Source organism: Carassius gibelio, chromosome B22 (genome assembly GCF_023724105.1).
Source record: "Carassius gibelio isolate Cgi1373 ecotype wild population from Czech Republic chromosome B22, carGib1.2-hapl.c, whole genome shotgun sequence".
NCBI classification, from domain to species: Eukaryota; Metazoa; Chordata; class Actinopteri; order Cypriniformes; family Cyprinidae; genus Carassius; species Carassius gibelio.
In genome coordinates this window covers 24,842,569-24,861,271 of record NC_068417.1, presented here as the reverse complement: position 1 = coordinate 24,861,271, position 18,703 = coordinate 24,842,569, and the positions used below count along the sequence as shown (strand labels likewise).

At 37.7% G+C, this 18,703-nt stretch overlaps 1 protein-coding gene across 4 annotated transcripts in view; it reads left to right on the top strand.

Moving 5' to 3' along the window:
* LOC127987488 (nuclear factor 1 A-type) overlaps nt 1–18,703 on the top strand; it is a 123,998-nt gene that overhangs the window by 72,434 nt on the left and 32,861 nt on the right. For 3 of the 4 annotated variants that reach the window (XM_052589834.1, XM_052589833.1, XM_052589836.1), the window contains exons 4-6: nt 5,302–5,376; nt 12,638–12,755; nt 14,416–14,543. In XM_052589834.1, coding sequence (XP_052445794.1) covers nt 5,302–5,376; nt 12,638–12,755; nt 14,416–14,543 — 321 coding nt within the window. Of the gene's footprint in view, nt 1–5,301; nt 5,377–12,637; nt 12,756–14,415; nt 14,544–16,344; nt 16,396–18,703 lie in introns of all 4 variants that reach the window. The other variant, XM_052589835.1, reaches the window with a different exon arrangement.

Genomic DNA, 18,703 nt, shown 5'->3' with positions numbered 1-18,703 from the left:
TATCTGTAGCTGTCGTCCACAATCTTCAGATTATTTTCAGTTTTGATCCGAAGCAGTTTCATTCTTTTTGATATACAAAACTGGTCTCAGATCAGCAGCTTTTGACACGCTGGTTCTAAAAACAATGTTTCCTAACTTTACTTGAAGACCTGAGACTTTAGTTTGCTGATTCTTAAAGGGATAGTTCACCCAAAAAATTAATACAGGAGAAATTGCACAATACTTACATCGTTCTTTTCCATTTTATGAAATTAGATATATGATAACAGTTTTTTGTTATATATATATATATATATATATATATTTTTTTTTTTTTTTTTTTTTAATTTAATAAATTATTTACAAACTAAATAAATATTAAGATATATTCATTTATAAGCTATATTTAAATATTTTATTCCTTTTAATATATATATTTTCTTTTATAAAATGATATAATCATTTAATCATATATATGGTAGCAGAAATTTATGTTGTTATTTGCTGAAATTATTCTTAATATAATCTTCCAAATATAAACACATTGCAAAATGAAAAATAGCAGCCAGGAAGAATATCATATATTTGCTTGCATGGAAGAAGGAGAGTCATACGGGTTTGAAATGACATGAGGATGAGTAAATGATGACAGATTTTTTATTTAGAGTGAGCTATCCCTTTAAAGACCACTGACTCCTTTCACTGCCTGTTAAATACTGTCAGACATAGCCTGAAGGTATCACACACTTCCACCTTTTCCCTGTCACCACCTCTGTTTCTCCCTTATTTCTGTCTCCCTCTCATCCCACGATGCAGGAAAACATGACCAATTTTTTTTTTTCCATGGTTTGTTTTTGCTGGTAAACCTTGACCCTTGTGCTCCATGCTACGTGCACTTTCACAAAGCGGGCTGCTGCCTTTCTGGGACGGGGCAGCCGTTGCACAATCCGCAGACTATTAGATAAGGCCAGAGGATATCCTCTCCTTTACAAGCCCTAGAGAAAGAGAGAGGGGAGGTGAGAATACATAATGGAGAGCGCAAGAAAATGGAAAAGAATGTGAGAGGCATTTGATAAGAAGCTAGTAAAAACGGTTAAACAGTTGTTTACTGCCTCTTGTGAGGCTTGTTTATGGGTAGCTGTCAAATGTCATCCTGTGGATACTTCATCTAAGACCATTTGAAAAGAGATTTTTCTTGTTATTGTGGGTTATAGATGTTGCTGGTGATAAAATGAGTAATTGACGGTCCATTTGAAATGTCTGTGCTTCGATTTAAAGACAATAAAAATCGAATTTGACTCTTTTTACTTACAGTACCTCTGGTATGAAGTGAACATTTCACAATCACTATCCAGTCATCAACGTGCTCAGCCTCTTAAACAACTTCTAGTCTCTGATCACCAAGGCCACGTGTTGTGTTAGATAATGTAAACAGATAGCAGTGCAGCCATTGTTTTAGAAAATCATTGTTCTATCCTACTTCCTGACCGAAAAAAAAAAGAAATAATATTTTCCCATTGAACATCTTTTTTTACTCATTCCTGATTTCCTAATACTGATTCCTGATCGGTGTTAATCTGATGTTTATCTGAGAAATAAACAATCTTCATAATTTTTAATAAAAAATAAAATATTTTTTCCCGCCTCTCAAACAACTTTTTATCTCAGACATCCCCAAGGCCATGCTTTATATTAGATAATATATAAATTATCTAACGTAATAAGCTAAGTTTCACATCTGGCTTCATTCTGATTCATAATTCCTGATTTCTTTATCCACATTCACACTGATCAGTGCATGTTATTCTGAGGGGGATTTAATCAGAATTAAATAACTTGCTCCGCCTCTTAAGGCGAGACACTGCAGGCAAAAACAATGTTTTTTCAAGCACCTGTCAATTTTGAGATTTTGGGCTTTTTGGTTTTTCATAAAGTGCTTTTTCAAACTAGTGGAAGGAAAACATCCAAAAGACACTGTTAAGTGTTTCTTTTATAGCACTTTATCTGTTTGTGTCAATAGATTTCAATTACAATACATATTTTTAAAGGCCGTTTTCTCAAAATGAGTTTTTTCTTCAACACTGAGCCATAAATCTCAACTTCAGTAGCACGTACACACACCAAACTTGACATTTTTATTCCTGTCTATATTCTGAAGATTTTTACAGAGGGATTTGTTCATATATATTGTCCTTGATTATATACAACATTTTATTCCCCCCAAAATTGTGAAAATATATTGTTTTCTGGCTGTTCAAAGTATTTTCTGAATTATGGAGTGACAAAAAAAGATAACCAGAATTCCCTCTGTAAAAACATTTGACTCTAATATGTCAAAAAAATTAAACAAAAAATTTGAAACTGACTTCATCTAGTGTTCAGATTTTTGTACTAGAAATGTATGCAAATTAGCACATATTTCATTAAAGAATGCCTCATTTGCATATTTAAACATAACATTTTTGAAAACTTGTAATACAAAAAATGTTTGCAATAATCAATGTAATCAATCAACTGGGTAAGTAAGGTGATAACTATTAGATATTTTTTTTTCCCTATTCACCTGCAGTGTCTCGCCTTAAACGACTTTCCATCTCTGATGACATCATCAAGGCCAATTAGCTGTTGTTTGTGCTATCCTCATTCATGACTCCACTCTGGTACTTAACACAATCATTTACTAATATCATGTTTTACTCATTCCTGATTTCTTAATACTCATCAGTGTAAGTTATTCTGGGGGCGGGGGGGCATTCTTCGTGATAATTAATCAGAATTAAGTAACTTGCTCCGCCTCTTAAACGACTTTCCATCTCTGATGACATCACCAAGGCCACCAATGGCAGTTACACAAATAGTAATTTAGCTATTATTATTATCAGTTTTCACTTACTAATCAACTAAAAACAAAAAAAGACCTCTTTGTATACTTTTGTTTACTCATTTAAAGAAGCAAAAAGTTCGTTAAAAAGTGGGATGATGACCAAAGCACCTAAAATAAACACAGTTTCCTTGATGTTGAATATAAAAAGTTGTTTTTTGTCAGCTACCCAGACCCAGTACAGGTTTGCTTGTCCCGAGGCCCAGCGTAGTTCCACACGGCGCTCTTGCTGCTGCGCAGGAGGCTTGTTGAGGTCCCGGTTCTGCTGTGAAAGGCGAACCCTGGCCCCTCCCTACATGTGTGTGCAGCTCTACAGTGGACACAGCTGGGAGTGATTATCTGTGTTGAGATATAGAAGCCCTACCCCTTCCCTCGCCCCTGTCTCCCTATATGAGGCGCTCATGGAAATGCCCTCAGTGAACTCCGGGTGCATATGCTCCCTATACTGGAATTCTAGTGACGAAGGTTCCTTCGCTCGCTCACTCGCTCGCCCGCTCTCTCCCTCCTCAGCTCCATTGCGTCATCCCTCTGTTTTCCAAGTAATGGTGCGCCTCACTTGTGCTCTGTATAATTGTTGTTTCACAGTATGCACAGCTGTGTGGAAACTTTGACTTTTTGCCTTTCTCGTCTCTCGACCCTGTAGTCCACTGTCGTCCTCGCTTTGTCGTTTTGCAATCTACCTTGACTTCCTGCCACATGCCCTCTAACATACGTCTCCCCTCCTTCTGATGCCTCCCCGAACAAACTCTATCTCACTTCTTCTCAATCTCAGGGGCATCTGTGCAGGAATGCTCTCCGGGTCTGCAGTCTTTTAGCTCATGTCAGCACTTTCTCTTGCAATGAGCCGTAGATATTACCCCCTCGCTCTGTCCCTCTCTCTCCTTCTCTTTCTGTTTTTATTATTTATTATTCTGCCTGTCCACATGCTATACGTCTCCTCATCCAGCCATTCAAGACTAAACTCATTTCTATTGTTGGTTTTATAGCTCGCCAGCCAGCGAGCAGCGCAGGAAGTCGTTTAATAGCTACATCACTTCTTCTTGAGATTCGTCTTGTCACCCCCCTCTATACGTATTTGTTTTTTCTCTGGAGAAGGAACTTAGGCATGCAATGCAGTGTCTTGTAAATAAAACTTTTAAGATTATTATGTATTGCATCGATTTACATAATGTGAGCTGGTGTTGAGTTTGATAATTTGCCGAGTTCTTGTTTTCGTCATTAGGATGGAATAAGTTTAAATAAAAACTAGCTTTTTTTGTCACAGTAGAAATTATCAAGAGCATTTTGTTAATTATTCAAAAATTAATATATAATTAGCATATATATGTTATTTTGGTTTATATATATATATATATATATATATATATATATATATATATATATATATATATATATATATATATATATATATATATATATATATATATATATGTAGTTTCAGTTTAACTTCAAATAAATTTGTTTAGGCTTGCCATTTATTTATTTTTTAATTGTTTATAATGAATAATGCACTAATTTGTTTGTTTTATGCTTATTTTTTTATTCCTGTTATGAATACCAGTAAAAAGAATTAATACATAAAAAATAAAATACAGTTTGTGAAAAACATTTTCTTTACTAGTATTTAATGTATTTTTTTGGTGTGTCTACACACCTATACAAATTCTTAGTTTTTTCTCAACAAGGACTTTTGAGTGCAATTTATTTAACGTTATTTATTTGTTTGTTTGCACAATATTATCTTATAGTTCTCACTTTTGCAGTTTCCCTTTTTCTTTTGCAATTTATTAACTTCTACCATATGTACCATATCATAAGATCATGTCTAATTTGTGGTGATTAATCTTGCCATGTCAGCAGTTTTCAAAACAATATGAAAGAGCAGGTCATTCTGGGAAATGCAGTCCACACTGACTGCATGTTTTGATTCTGTGGTGTTGGATGGTAGAAGGTTTAGGGATGTCTGTGGTTGAATCTGAGGCTGAAATGGGCTCCTCCAGCACAGCAGCAGCCCACAGGATGTGTGGCAGGTCCTGGGTCAGCCGTAGTCAGCACAATGAACACAGTAATTGTGGTCTGTCTGTCTGATGGAAGAGACAACAGATTTCTGCCTTCCGCACAAAGAATGTGTTAGACTGAGATTTCACCACATATCATATGTAAACGCATATATAATCATGCTTTCCCATGCAGCTCCTTGTTTATGTGAGTGCGCGCCGCACTGCAAAGAGCCTCTGCCCCACAGTACTGCAGACACTCATGGGACCAAATCCAGATGTTCTCTACCCTCAGTGTCACTCTAAATACTCCCTATTCTCTTCCCCACTGGGACTGTGTGTGCGTGAGTGTGTTGTTGACATAAACGCTGCCATTCCTCTGTATTTTGTCATGTTCATTCCAATAACAGTTTTTCTACTCTTTGTTTTTTTTTTTTCTTTTAGGGCACCTTGGCTTCCAGGACAGTTTCGTCACATCAGGTGTCTTCACCGTCTCTGAGCTTGTGCGAGTCTCACAGAGTAAGATCTCTACAACTCACTTCAAAAAAACTTGTTGGGCTTATTTTACAGTTATCAGGAAGTCCTTAAAACAGGAAAAAGAAGCAACAATGCATTAGATATTAAGACTTTTTTCCATTCAGTGTGTCTTTTAATATGTGTGTAGTTTTATAAAATATTTTATGTTTTTCAAAAATACATTCAAAATGCAGTTAATAAATGATGAACATATTTCATGACCAACACATATTTAAATTCTGAAAATAAACGTAATGTGGTGCAACTCCCCCCAAAAATATGTATTTATAAAATAATAATATTTCATTAAATAACTTAACATTAACTTAATATTACATAACTTTTTTTATTAACAAAAAATAATAGTGTCACTTGCCAATATAGATATATATATATATATATTAGTGATACATTTTTTGAAAAAAGACTTTTAAGACAAAAGACATTTAAAGATTTCTTAAAATTGTAATCTTTTGAAAATTTTAACCGAAAAACAAGTAAAAAAAAAACTTTTAGCAGTAAAATCAATTGAGCTTTCATAATGAATCTAATAATATGTCAAGCTCATGAGAGGTGTTGTGTAAGGGTCACAATCGTAAATTATTTTATATGATGGTATATAAATGATCTTTAATGATTTAGTACTGTAAGTTTCCTTAAATCTGTTACACCCTAGTATATGAAGGCCAGCAGCTAAAAAGAAAAAAAAAAAGACGCAACATCTGAAGCATCCTAGTTCAAGCACCTTAAATTCAGCCCAAAGGTAGGATGAAACTAGTGATTAACCAGTGTGCTGGAGGAAAGCTTCTCTGGTTTCTCAGCACTGTTTTCAGAACAATGGGCTGAATCCACTATCCCTCCACTCATTAGAAATCGAAACACCAGCAAAATGCAGCAGTCAGCTGAAAGTGCTTCATTGCAGTGCGGTTCAACAGTACTCGGACTCTCAAAAGTACAAACTAAGTTTTTTTTTGTGCAGTCTTTTTTAGACGGTGCTTCTTTTATAAGCTGTTTTCCCTAAATAAGTTGTACTTTTATTGCAGATGCAGTTTTACAGAAGTTAATTGTTTGGCGTTTTAATTTATTAAGAACGAGAAGATAGTGAGAATTTTCGGAACTTGACGAAACAATCGAGTCATTCCCGGATTGATAGAGCAATAAGACAGAATCTAGAAGAAGAAAAGTAGACTTTCCAGAGGAGGCAGGGAGGATGGGACGGGAGTAAAAAACGTGACCTTTAAAAATTGCAGACGTTCACGGTGGAGAGTGACAGAGAGCTGCACGATCCATACGTGCCTGTCGATACCCGCTAACAATAGCCAATCCAAAGCGCCTGTCAGCACTCGCTGGAGCCTTCTGATCAAAGGTGCATTGATCACACGCCTTCGTGACCTAATCCCGGGCGAAGGAGAGGAGAAGAGGGTGTCATGGGGCCTGGGCAAAGAGCCCACTGTGGTCTCACCTCGCAGTCTGCCTTCAAAAACCCTCAAAGTGCCTGCCAATGCAAAGACAGCGTCTGGAGAGAACAAACATTTGGGTGCCACCACATTCTGGCGACCTGACAACAAACGGGTGGAAGGAAACTTACGGGTCAACGTGAGTCCAGCATGCATGTGTGATGCGATGCAAAAGGATGCGGAAAATGATGAAAGGTTTTAGGAGAGAGGAAGACAGAGATATTAAAACTCAGGCAGTACTGTGCTGCATCAGAACTCCTGGCGTATGATGGTAATAAGATTAAGGAATATGCATAATTGATCCAGCTCTGCGGAGAGATCGGCTTTTATCCTAACATCTGTGACACACTGAGAAGAAAAGCAAATGCTGGGTGGCATATGCTGGATGTTCAATTCAAATCAAAGTGTTCTGCTCTTTTTTCTATCATTCTCTTTATTCTCCTTTCTTCTCCACAGTCCAGTGGCTCTAAGTCAGCAGGGGGTTGCCGATGTTGGTCTGTAGAGCATATTATTCTTGAGACCCAACGGAAGTTGAACAGGAAGAGCATTTTAGTGACGTTTACCCTTTCTGCAAAAGTTCTCAACACAAATTTGGAAGTTTTGTAAATGCCTAGATAGAGGGATTTTCCAGAATGCATCTCCTTTGTTAAATATCTTCTAATTCTGTAAATCGCCAATTCAAGTTTCTGGCCAATTCATTCAAATGCACTCTTGAATTTAAATTGAGCCAGTTCTTCAATTCTGAATTTTGCAATAATCCACAACAATAGTCCACTGATCACCTGGATGGGGCATCTTAAAAACTCGTTCACCTCGTCTTCCACTCTCTACGGAATGGTTGGAGACTTGACAGAATCTCACCCTCCTGCGTCAACCGGTTTCCTTCCTTAATGGGCAATACCATCTAAGAAGCTCAGCAGTCAGCAAAGCCCACAGTTAGCATAAGTCCTCTAACAGGATTGCTCCCTATGGAGTGACTGTGAATTAAAGTGCTGTATGCATGCACACTCATGACTTTGGCAGCTTTTTGTGGAAGGCATCGAGATGATGCCGTTGATTGAAGTGAAGAGGGTAAGTGCACCAGATTGGAAGATGGGTAGAAGAGGGTAATCTGGTGTACTGAAGTGGTGTATGAATTGCCCAGAGGAGTTCCAATGGGGTTTTTGTGGGGGAGCGTCTGGCAGATTTATTTTAGGGGTTGAGTGCAGGCTCGTGCCGGTTCGGAAGATGAAAGGTCGTGATATTGAATGGACAACAGGCTGCCTTAGCTCTTCCCTGACTATACACTATGACCTTGGCTTTGTGCACCCATTACACAATTCAGTGGCAGCCCAATCGAATCTGCTTCTGTCGATCAATATCCTATTAAAGCACCACACAAAAAAGGAGAGGAAGAGAACGAGAGAGAGAAGGAGGGGCTGTCGGTAGTGGGGGAGAGCGAAATGAAAGTCTCCATAAAGTTAGCCGCTACAGCTATGTTTTTGTAAATGGAACTCCACATAATTGGCCAGTCGATACCAAGCTGGGGTAATTTCGGAGATTGGGTCCGCCTTTTCCATATCCTCCTCCCTCCCCTGCTCCTCCTTCATCAGCTATTCCATTCTACCTTCTCGAGTCTTGCAGGGTTCTTAAACGTTCACAGGAAGAGCCCTACAGCTGGCCCCCGTATGCAGTCGGTCACTGTCACACCACAGCTTGGCATGCCATCAAGCTCAGGTGAGCAAGAGGACTTGTACTTGAGCCAGTTTTACTGTTGCTGCCGCCCACTCAGAGCCTCTCCAGAGTAGATTGCGAGGGCTACAGAAGAGACAGGAGAGGATACGGGATTAGGATGAGGTTATTGTTATTAGTCCGCCAGCAAGAGCCTCACAGAAATGTTGGCAAGCAGCAAGGCAGTGTGATCCAGGGGCATGGACACCTGGAAATCCCTGGATGAAGGCCGGGTGCTGGCACGCACCATTTAGCCATATGACCGAACAGGGGGAGCGGATGAATTATGGAGTAGGAGAGCAGGCCGCTATGGCAAAGACACTGCCGAGCAGCACTGGTGGGGATACACCCACCAGTCTTGTCAGCACTGTGCCAACACTAGGCCAAAGCCTGCCAGTGGGCAGTGCCATCTGCAGTGAAATGCATACATGATGCTAAGAATCTTATCAACAATAGATCATCGTAAAATGCTCTACATTTTCACTATAATAAAAATACATACATGTATGCTGTAAAAGTAGGAATGCACCAATATGTTGTTCAAATGTCCTCACGCTTGTGTCATTCCAAAATGTTGTTCCTTCTGTAGAACACCAAAAAAGATATGGTGAAGAAATATCTCATTTTTTACCAACCACGGGTTTGGAATGACTTGAATGAAAGGTGAGGAAATAATGTGATTTTGGGGGGAACTAATTCTTCAAGTCAAACGAGCATGGTGGTAAACCAGCAACCTTCTTTACAGTATTTTACCAGGATAAGTAATATGCTGAGTCCATGACTACTTCTTGACCTTCATCAACTGCCTTCTCTTCTCATTTGACTTGATGGGAAACTACAAAGTGAAGGTGTTAGGTCTAGCCCCATGTGAACCCTCTTCTCCAGACTGAGAACTCTGGACCTATGCACACAGGAGCTGATCCAGCAAAAAAAACCAACGAAGACCTGTCAAAGCTCACCAACTTCAGACCAGCGCTAGATGAGATCCCATCATGCCACGGCCCTCTCGCTCAATAAAGCGATGAGGAGTAAGGTGGGGGGGGGAGATGGGGTGAACAGACGTCCAGGGTTTTGAAGTTGATTGCTGCTGCCTTTGTTGTCAAATGCTTCAATTTGAAAATCCGGCCTGAACAAAAGCCGATTTTTTTTCATCCTCTCTTTCTCTTCCTCCTCCCCCTGCTCTTTTCAAATGAATAGCCTCCCCAGCTTTTGTAGATGCTTTAGCGGCCAGTGTTTGGGTGAAGGGGAGAAGTATGTCTGTGTGTATGTTAAGAGGGATAGTCAACCCTTGAGACAAGAGACTACACCAGAAAACCTCCAACACATCCAGTAGACTTTGTCCAACAACAAACTTTCCGTAACTGCCAGCCTCCAGTTCACCTCGTTCTCTTTTACAATACTTTTACCTTGCTTTCTACATAACCTACTATATGCTTAGAAGATGACTGAGTATTTTTAGTTAATTTCGCATTCGTCAAGAAAAGAAAGTGACAAAACACCAATGCGGTCTTTGACCCCCGAGGGTTAAATCGTAGCGATGGACGATATATCGTTACTACATCAGTTAACTGTCACGATTGGAGATATACATTGTTTTTTTTTTATAATTAAAACCATTTGACCATTTTTTGTCAGATGTTTTTTGCTGTAAACTAATTAAGTTTAAAATAACCACTTTTGTCAGGTTTAGCTAACTTGAAATGTGGTCCATTTTTTGTCCCAGATGCACAGCTAAGTAAACCCACTGGCTGCACTGCCATTCCTCTGCACTAAGTAAATAGATAGATTGAAACATTTTGCTAATGTACTTTGCGCCCAGCATCTTGAAAGGTAAAGCAGTAAAGATCAGAGAGAGAGAGAAAGAGAGAACAGAAGGGGAAGGAGAGAAGAGAGAGAGAGAGAGAGATCAATGCCGGCCTGATAGCCACAGGCTTCATTTGGAATCCTCCAAGCGAAAGCACTTGATAAAGCCTTTAAGAGGTAGAGACTGCGGATTACCTTTATGATTGATTTCCATTCCAGTCAGACAGACTGCAGTGTGGTCATTTTTCTACCCAAACTGCAGCAGCAGGGCCGGCCGCTCTCAGTGCGAGGGCGCACTTTCTGTGTATGTGTGTGCGCATCGAGGGCCGGCTGAGTTACTGCAGCCCGGTGCCCAGGTTAGCTCTCACACAAATTACTTCACATCCTACTATTAGCCATGCAAATGCAGCTGGCTTTACTGCTCGTAATAAATAATCCATGCTGCCACTTCTTTTAGAGCGAAGGACCGCCCACCCCCCCTCCAAAAAAAAAAGTTAACATAAAGAGATGACTCAGAAATTATAGCATTTCCTTTCTCACTTCCTACGTGTTCAACTTTTAGCTGTTGGCTGGTGCACTGGCTCTCTCTCCCTCCCTTGGTCCAGCTTGCCCCTTTAGTCGTGTCCTCTTCCAATGTTAATTAGGCAGCCCATTTCCGTGTCTATCACAATCTTCCACGCTGTCGTCCCCCCACCCCCCCACATACATACATCTCTCTCTGTCTCCGCTTGGGCCAGGCCTATTAGGTATGCAGGACCAGGGCCGCTCTCTTACACATTCATGCTGTCCTCATCAAAAAATAGTGGTCTCAGTCACCATGAATATAAAGAGGCATCACGGCTTTATGTAGTGTATGACAAAGGCGTTTGATAGAGCACTGCTCACCGATGACCTACAGAAAGGGGCACGGGGGGATTTGCAGCTCGAGGTGACTCGCTCAGGGACGAAAGTCTTGTAACCAGCACAAGTGGTTCAGTAAGATAAGAACATGTCAGTTAACTTATTTTTTCCTTTTGTTGAAAAAATTAAAAGTTTGATTTTAATCGAATTGGACACACCCAACTGGAAGTAACATTTAAATGACAGAAAGAAGAATTGTACAGAATGTTAACTCATTTTAGTCTCATTTATCGTACAGAATATTAACTATTTCTATTTCTCTATTGTTATATAGTTCTATCTATCATTTTATCTATCTATATCTATCTATCTATCTATCTATCTATCGTATAGTTCTATCTATCATTGTTTCATTCTACCATTCTATCTATATCGTTCTATCTATCATTCTATCTATCTATCTACCTATCTATCTATCTATCTATCATCTGTTTGACTACTATCTATCATTCTATCTATCCTTCTGTCACTCTGTTTGACTACTATCTATCTATCATTCTGTTGTTTTGTCATTCTGTTTGACTATCCATCTATCGTTCTGTCTTTCTATTTGAATTTATCTGTCGTTCTATTATCTATCTATCTATCGTTGTATAGTTCTATCTATCATTGTTTCATTCTACCATTCTATCTATATTGTTCTATCTATCATTCTATCTATCATTCTATCTATTGTTTTATCACTTTGTTTTGCTACTATCTATCTATCTATCTATCTATCTATCTATCTATCTATCTATCTATCTATCTATCTATCTATCATTCTATATATCATTCTGTCTATCTATCTATCTATCATTCTATATATCATTCTGTCTATCTATCTATCTATCTATCTATCTATCTATCTATCTATCTATCTATCTATCCCTCTGTTTGACTACTATCTATCATTCTATCTATCGTTCTATCTATTGGTCTATCGCTTTGTTTTGCTACTATCTATATATCTATCTATCTACAGTATCTATTGTTCTATCGCTCTGTTTGTCTACTATCTATCTATCCATCTATCGTTCTGTCTTTCTATTTGAATCTATCTGTCATTCTATCTATCTATCTATCTATCTATCATTCTATCGTTCTATCGGTCTATTGTTTTATATTTTAATTTATCATTCTATTTTTCTATTTTTTCAAAGCTGGACTAACATGAAAATGTGTTTAGTGTGAGCTAAATCAGCAATGTTAATGATACAGTTGTCAGCTTTTATAACTGTTTTCAAATTAAAAAGTGAACTTCTTACACAGCCAAAATGGCGGTCAAGTGAACCAACTCAAACTTTACTTGGACTTCACCCATAGAAATGAAGATGAACTGCTTCAAAATGTGATGCTTAGGACCGTTTTTGTTCTCAGGTATTGATATTTGTTCTCTTTTCTGTGTGTGGCAGCCCCCATCGCGGCAGGGACAGGGCCCAACTTTTCGTTGGCAGACTTGGACAGCTCTTCCTACTACAGTATGAGCCCTGGGGCCATGAGGCGCCCCCTACCCAGCACTTCTTCAAGCAGGTATGCACTGGATAGAAACACAGGCACACACTCTCTCTCTCCTTCACTCTGAGTCTTAATTAATCAGCCGAGGCAGAGATTGATGTGTTGGCTGAGCGTTCGAAGAGGCTGCAGGAGTCTGAGCTACACAAGCTTCCAGCATATGTGTGTCCACCTGGAACCTTCTCCCCCTGCCACCCGCTCAGCCTACAGGCCAGTCGCACACACATACTGCTCCCTGATGTACAACCGCACTACGTGGCGCCCCGTGTGTGTGGACAGATGTGTGTGTGTGTGTGTGTGTGTGCACAGCTGAAACTCAACATATGAATGGTCGCTGTGATTTCACTGATGGGCCAAATTTTCGCTGTCACTTTTACATAATGCAGCTTACCTAAAATCCACACGCATACAAACATACTTAAACATTTGCACTAATATGTGCTTTTGAAAATACAGCATGCATCATGTGTATGTTCATTTTAGTCATTTCCGTTAAACACATTTGTTGAATGTGGCAGAATGTGCGCGTTAGAGTATTTTTGGACATCACAGGTGCTTTTGATGCACAAAAATGTAGTTTAGAGCACTAGCTTTGGAGCGCATGTGTGTGCGGTCAAATACATCTGTGTGTGTATGTGTGTGTACATGTGTGCATTGCCCACATGCTTCAGTGGCCTCTTCAGCCAGGCCTGCCAAAGCAAACATCTGGAATAAGGACCCTGTGTGTGGCTGCATGCAAGAAACTAATTAAGCGATTATGAGTGAAAAACACCAGTAGGCCTTACATTAACAAATAAATGTCAGAGCTCAGCTTACAGCAGATAAGTCACACACACATGATCGCCAGCCGCCAATGACTCCTCACTTCTTCAGGGTGTGTGTTAGATTGTAGTATGTTTCTGTGTGTGTGTGTGTGTGTTTGAATAAGCTTGCACGTCTTAGCTGTCCATCTTTTTGACTTGAATAAATAGGCTGTATAGTCAATATGAAAATCGTATTATTTAAATTTTACTATTTAACTTGTTAGAATGTCTTTAATTACTCTAAAAATAAGTTTTTCATCATCTTGTACAGAAATATAATAACTTTCTTGTCCTCTGAAATAACTTTTCCACTGATAAAGACAAGTAAATAAATAATTCATTACATTTTCATGTATATCAACCTTATTGTATATGATATTTATATAAAGTCCAGTTAATTAGTTTAATTAATTATTGATTTTTTTAATTGTATCTATCTATCTATCTATATACTGTACAGTACATACACTGTGTGTGTACATAGATAGATAGATAGATAGATAGATAGATAGATAGATAGATAGATAGATAGATAGATAGATAGATAGATAGATAGATAGATAGTGGTTTTTAATGTATCACACTTGTGTCCTCCATAGGAAAAAAATATTAATAAATGATATCATAGCACACTTATCATTCATTATCCAATCAAATCCTAAGATAAAATCAAGCCTCGCCCCTAAAACACATCACATTAAGACATTAAATGCTTTCTGAATGCAATTTAATTCTGCCTAAAGCAGTTATCTCAGTCTGAATGAGCACATTGGCCAAACAAAGCATGCTGGGAGAAAAAAACCTACATTTGCAGAATGAAATGTGTTTGATTTTACTCATCCACCTTCTTTCTATCTGTCTTTTGTCTCACCAAGTTCTGCAAAGCGTATCAAATGCATGGAGGATGAGGTGGACAGCCCGGGAGAGGAGTCCTACTACCCAGGTCAGGGACGCTCGCCTGGAAGCGGCAGCCAAGCCAGCAGCTGGCATGAAGTAGAGCCAGGTAACCGTCCACCCTGAAAGCCAGCCTCCCCTGGCGCTCACACACACACTCACACACACACACTAACACACAGTGGGGTGGCGGATGGAGAGCGAGTGATTGGATCTGCTGTGTGTGTGTGTGCATCCTGTGCTGTGCGCTGGTTGTGGGACGGCAACAGCTGTGTGGGGATTATTTCTGTTTCTTCTTTTTCTTCTGTTTTTGGGGGGTGGGGTTTCAGCATCTCTGATCCGTCTCTCCGGGTATGACATTTCGGAGATGGCACCCTCTAACTCAAATGGCACCTCATTTGTTTTTCTTTTCGAAAGATTTCTCCCCCCTCAGTCCATCTCAGACGTTAACCGTAGATGGCTTGTAGATACAGACTCATTTAACTCCACATCCATGTGTCTACTAATGATGCTAACAATACACGAAGGGGCCAGTATGTGTGTGTGTGTTTGAGTGCTGAATCATCCTGGAGTGTGTACGTGTGTCCTGTGAACCTCGCCGCATTGCCACAGAGCACAGAGGACTGTAAATCTGTCCCGCTACCAAGCGTCTTCAATCACGTCTCGCATGCCCTCGATATTAGAAATAGACCCCGCATAATAGACAGACATAGAGTGACATAGAGTATAGATTTCTTGAAAAAATATGTGAAATTCCATAGATGCAAATATATATATATATATATATATATATAGTTTATTATTAGTGCTGTCAAACGTTTAATCGCAATTAATCACATCCAAAATAGGTTTTTGTTTAATATGTGTGTGCTGTGTATATTTATTATGTATATATAAATATATACCGTATTTTTGGGACTATAAGTCGCACCTGAGTATAAGTCGCATCAGTCCAAAAACACGTCATGATGAGGAAGAAAACATATATAAATCGCACTGGACTATAAGTCACATTTATTTAGAACCAGGAACCAAGAGAAAACATTACCGTCTACAGCCGCGAGAGGGCGCTCTATGTTTTCAGTGGTAGGCTACAGGAGCACTGAGCAGCATAGAGCGCCCTCTGGCGGCTGGAGACAGAATGTTTTCTCTTGGTTCATGTCAAATTAATTTTGATAAATAAGTCGCACCTGACTATAAGTCGGTCCAGCCAAACTATGAAAAAAAGTGAGACTTATAGTCCGGAAAATACGGTATGTACGTATTTCTGAAGAATATGTTGTTTATATATTAAATATATTTCTTTATAACATAAATCATTTGAATATAAATATAGATGTAAATATTTTCTAAATATATCCTGTATGTGTTCGTATTTATATGTACATAATAAATATACTCGGAACAGACACATATAGTATGCAAACAAAAACTTTTATTTTGTATGCGATTAATCGCGATTAATCATTTGACAGCACTCTTTATTATTTGATGTATTTTATTAACATAGTTATGAAGAAATACATTTATTTATGTTAATAATTTGTTTTAATCGTTAGTGTTTATTCTCCCAGTGAATAAGCAGATTTCGGTCCTGTAATCCCGCCTCACTCTTTGACATCATAATGGGAATATCCCTAGATCCTTTGTCCATCGATAACAACAGACGTGTGGTTTCGGTTACAGACCTGTAGAAGACGGAAGTGAGGATGTGGTGTGTGTGTGTTTGTGTGTGTGTGTGTGTAATCTGAGCGTGTGGCTGTCCGGCAGGTTCTGGACACAACAGATCTGACATGAATGGTTGAACTGCTGACTTGTTGCACATTTGCTTCTACACCTCTTACTCACCCTGCCTTTTTTGTTCTTTTGTCCCTCCTTGTTTCTTTCTCCTCCTTCCTTGTCTTTCAAAGCTGGATATAAACTGCGTGGCTCGCTAGCTAGTTCGTTCATCTCAAGACAAGGTAAAACTACATCAATGTTGTCACCCATCCGCACCTCACCTCCCCACCCCACCCAAAAAAAGGAGCTCGTCCTTTGTGCCGTCTTGTTTTGTTGTCGTCGTCGTTGTTGTTTCGTACCTTATTTTTTTGTTGTTATTTTGTTCAAACGATGTTCTTTCCCCCACCTGCTATTCCCCCCACAACCACCAAAAAAAGCAACAGAAAAAACCTGGAGAATGTTTTTGTCCCCCTTGAAACGACATGCACCCCTCTCCCATGATATCCCTACGACTTGTATGTGTGCATGATGTCATCCACATCCATAAACGGTGCATCTGGAAATGTTTGCGTTAAAGTGATCTGTCTTTGTGTTTTTTGAGGACGCAATGTTTGGAAAAATGGTGATAATTATATTAGGGATGTGCAAAAGTATGTATTGTCTGTTTGGACAGAAGGCCTGGATCATTTTATCTGGATCTGGTTTATTTATTTAAAAAATTCTAATTAATTTTTTACATTTGATTTCACATTTGATATTCATTTGGTATCATTTCTATATAATAACTGATATTATATTAATTCTTATTTAATGTATTTTGTAAATATTTTAGTAATTTACAAATAATAATTTATATTTCTATTATATCATGTATTTTATTATATATATGTATTCTTATTTATATACTACATATTTAATTATTCTAATTTATTTTAAATAAGTTATTGAAAATATTAATATACATAAATATTTTTTTATATATTGTGTGTGTGTGTGTATAATTTTTTGTATATTTACTGTAACATCATTTTTTTTTCTATTTTAAATATCTTGTGTGTGTGTATATATGTATATGTATATATATATATATATATATATACACACACATAAATGCATGTGTGTGTGTGTGTGTATAAATTAGTTTTTGTCTAATTTTTTTATAATTTTTCATATTTACACACAAACAGACACAAACAAACATATATATATATATATATATATATATATATATATATATATATATATATATATATATATATATATATATATATATATATGTATGTATGTATGTATGTATGTAAGTATATATATTTATAATATTTTAAATAGTATTTAAATAAATAGTAAATAGTGTTTTGTACATATAGAATTTCATTTATTTTATTTTAACTTTTTATATATTTATTTTTATATTAATAAATAACTAACCTCTAAATTCATCCACATTAAATCTCTTGCACTGTATATTAAATCTAAAACAAAAATATATATATATTAAAAAGATTCTAGATTAACTCACTTAATTTAGCTCACTAATTAAATACTTTGTTATTGGATGATTAGGTGATTAGTCTGTATTTCTGGCACATCCCTAATATATTTAAAGGTGGAAAAAGGCTATACAAATTGGGAATACGGAGGGATGCTATTGATTTAGAGCGGTGTCTCACTATTAAGTGCTTTTCACAGTTGCATCGGCACTAAGCAAGTGAGAGTCTGTTCCAGTGTGTGTTTGCTCGAGTGTGAGAGGGAACGTGTGAGTAAACGAAGAGGGTGAGAGAGAAAGTGAGTGCGATTTGACCTCCCCATCACTTGCTCGGCCATGACAGGATCACATTTCTCGTCCAATCGGTGACTTTCATCCATTCTTCAGCAGTGGTATTAGACGACAAAACAACTGTGACATCTCAAGCTCTTGTTATGCCTGCCATCTGTCTGATTTGTGTCCCTCTCTATGAATCTCCCCTGAGTGTGTTGGATACGTGTTTGTTTATGTGTGTGAGTGGGTCGCTCCTATCTTTATTTGATAGCAGAGACCTTTGCTATGTGTTTAAAATTAGCCAGCCTTTCGAAAGTATGTCCGCGGGAGCAGCGTGCTTGTCGTGGCTCAGGTAGCGGGTGTTAGGTGAGAGGCCGCTGTAAGGGCTACGGGGTGACGTCTACCCCTCATTCTGCTCACCGCACGTAAGGGAACTACAGTCAGACTCCAGTGACCTCTATATAATTAAATGAAATATATAGAAATAAAATTGTTCACTAGTATATATGTATATATATATATATATATATATATATATATATATATATATATATATATATATATATATATATATATATATATATATATATATATATATATATATGAAAAGTATACATCATATATTATATTTTATAATTATATATATATATGTGTGTATATATATATATATATATATATATATATATATATATATATATATATATAAAATAATAATAAATACATTATTGGAATACTTTATATAATTTTTTCTACTATAATGTATAAATTAGCAAAGTAATTCATAAGATTCA